Raw genomic sequence first — 3,077 nt, forward strand, 5'->3', positions numbered from 1 at the left:
AGAAGGGGGGGCACTAGAGCAGCCCTCCCTTCCCTTGCGAGGTGCTGAGCTGGGGAGGGGCGTGGCCAGGCCTGGGCAGGATGCTCTGCTTAGGGAGGGGTTTAAACCCCAACCTTGCCTGCGCCGTCTCATGCTTTCCCCTGCTTGCTACTCAAGCCTGCCAGTCCTCAGCCCCAAGCTAACACTCTGAGGCAAAGAGGGGATATGCAGTGCATGCATCTGTTGATGATACTGAGTTTTTTAATCTGCCTCTCCCTGTCTTAAAATCTGTCTGCAAACCTGACAGGGCTGCAAACCAGTAGGGGGATTGATAAAACCACAGTGTTATCAACCCATCAGCAAAACAAAGACTCTCGCATTAGTTCAAGCTCTTCTTAAACAGCTTTTTCCAAGGAAGAAAGGGAAGGACATTACCAGCTGCCTTGTTGATTAGCTCCAAAAGGCCCTAAGTGGACACTGTTCTGTCTGTCTGTCCCAGTTAAACTGAAGACACAGACACCGCTCAGCATTAGCTAACATACCACATGCCTACGGTCCGTGGGGCTATGGGAGATGGGAGGGAGAGAGTGGGGAATCCCTGCTTGAGCAGCAAGCAGCAAGAGAAGCCAGGCAGACCCTGCTGTGCCTTCAGTCTCCCCTGGAGCTCTGCCTAGGGGGAAGAGGGGTGGAGCCTGCCTGTTCTTTGGAGCAGAGAGCACAACCTAGCCCAGCCCAGCTGCAAAGCATCTGAGGTGCTGAGGGACTCTGATTTAACTTAAACGAGGAAGGAGTCTGGAACAGACTTTGCATAAACCAGTTTGACCCAAATCAGTTAGGTCTGATGCTGCATTCAACCAGGTTTATTTTAAACCAGTTTCAGTCATTTTGAAACTAGCTTATGTGCACTGAACTTATGTTCTGTTACAGGGTTAACCAGTTTCTGATCACTTGCACTATTTTATGTGTAATGTCTGTCCCTAGCCCTGTATTACAAATTACATATATTGAATATGACTTTTCTTTCATCAGATTTTTGATGATCTCAATCATTTGTAATGGTGGTGAAAAACACTGCTTTTTCTATTGAGTGCTGTAAAAAGCAGGTGTTTTTATTTTAACCTGAATTTGTAGTCATTTATTTTGTTAGTAGACAGTTCTATGGATGAACAGACTAACCATACTATGACTATTTCATATTTAAACAATGCAGCTGGGTAGCAGAAGATTGGGAATACTGTACAAAGACCTGTGGGAGTTCTGGTTACCAGATCCGTACTGTGCGCTGTATTCAACCTCTTCATGATGGTGCAAATCGTTCTATTCATTTCAAGTACTGTAGTGGAGATCGCCCTGAGAGCCGCAGGCCATGTAACAGGATCCTCTGCCCTTCACAGTGGAAAGCTGGACCCTGGTCTGAGGTGGGAAGGCAGAATTATGTTATCATCTCTACATGTTTTAGAGCAGACAGACATTTCCATGGCAATAAATAAATAGGTGTATATTTTGCTGGTGCCATATATCTGTGGTGCAAATGCTGTATTTGGATTAAAGGTCTCTGACTGCATCTTATAGCATTTCAAAGATTTAAAAATTATCACAGTGACCTGGATGCACTTTGTCATGACATCTCTGGTCCAAGAAGAGGAAAGGGCTCTTCACATTTCTCCAAAAATTAATGCAAAAATGTAAAAAATTTGAGATGTCAATTTCCATCTGTAAAATGGGAATATTAGTGATGTTATGAGAATCAATACATTCAAAGAATTGTGAGGAGCTCAGACACCACAGTCAGTGGAGACCATTTATCACAGGCCCCCTCTACACATTACAGGTATCACACAATTAACTGGTTAATTGCACAATTCCCTTAAGATGAGCTATACATACAAAGTAGCTGTCACAATAAAAAGCTTCAACCAGCTATAATGTTAGACCTTGAAAATGTGTACTAACTTTATAGCTGGTTGTTGTCAAGCTTTAATTTGCACATGTAGCAAGGTCTTCTCTGAGGCTGGGTGCCCTGTCAGCTGACAGTGCTCCCAGCCACAGAGTGCGCTATGCCCAGCCTGAAATCCCCCAACCCTGGAGATCATGGCTGCCACAACCCACAAGGCTTGGGGGTGCATGAAACCTACGTAGCTGTGACCAAGAGCCCCATCAGGTACAGGACTCTCAGTCCCGGTTGTTCATGCCCCCTGTAGCTGGGAGCCCCCTCAGCAAAGAGGGCTCCCAGCCATGGGGGCCTGCTTCTTGCCAATGTAGGAGGAGGCCAGGATTGGGCTGTCCCTGCACTGGCAGTAAGGCATGATTGGATTCAAAGCGTGATCCCACAATTATGCAACCTGCCATGCACGTATAGCATGGCAGGATGCACAATTGTGGGGATCATGCATTAAGTGCAATCATGCCTTTATCTGCATAGGTAGAGGGGGCCATAGATACATAAAGCAACCTTTGTGGGAGCTGCTGCTCCTCCATTAGGTACTAGTAAGTTGTGGGAGCTGTGTCTCTCCTCCCACCCCCATCTGCAGTGCAGTACCCAGCACTGAAAGGGAAGCAAGCTGAACCAGGTAATGGGTCAGGGCAAACTGTTACCCCCAAAGAAAGGTCAAATCAGAGCAGCAATATCCATCCTCTCCAAGAGTCTTAATATGACCCTTTCTGTTTCTGGGGCAGCAGTAAATAGCCCAGTACATAGCAAAATCCATGCACTGAATCAACAAGAAATATTGGAAGTAGTGAAGAGAAAGTCCTGCCTTCAAGACTATCCCTCAGGCAAACTCAGCCCCCCCGAAAAGCAAATAAAAGGATGGAATTTGCTGCATGCATCGGAAGTCAGCAAAACTGGGTTATTTTTGACTCCATAGGCTTTGTAACAGTACATGCAACATGTCACACATTGCTGTGAACCCAGACCATTACAGTAAAACACCTTGTCTGTCCTGTAGTGCTCTGTGACCTGTGGGGAAGGAACTGAAACCAGGCAGATCATATGTCGGGCTGGTGACCAGTGCAATGGAGAAAAACCTGAGTCAACGAGGGTTTGTAAACTTGCTCCCTGCAATGGTAAGTGAGTGTCTGATATAGCTGCAATTGAG

At 46.1% G+C, this 3,077-nt stretch overlaps 1 protein-coding gene across 1 annotated transcript in view; it reads left to right on the forward strand.

Annotated features, from left to right (window-relative positions):
- The window catches only part of ADAMTS3 (ADAM metallopeptidase with thrombospondin type 1 motif 3), a 368,935-nt gene that overhangs the window by 351,409 nt on the left and 14,449 nt on the right, over positions 1–3,077 (forward strand). The window contains exons 18-19 of the mRNA XM_019516763.1: positions 1,190–1,397; positions 2,928–2,962. Of these exons, the coding sequence (XP_019372308.1) occupies positions 1,190–1,397; positions 2,928–2,962 (243 nt within the window). The remainder of the gene's footprint in view (positions 1–1,189; positions 1,398–2,927; positions 2,963–3,077) is intronic.

This window comes from Gavialis gangeticus, unplaced genomic scaffold (genome assembly GCF_001723915.1).
Source record: "Gavialis gangeticus isolate Ggan-Ray unplaced genomic scaffold, GavGan_comp1, whole genome shotgun sequence".
Lineage (NCBI taxonomy): Eukaryota > Metazoa > Chordata > Crocodylia > Gavialidae > Gavialis > Gavialis gangeticus.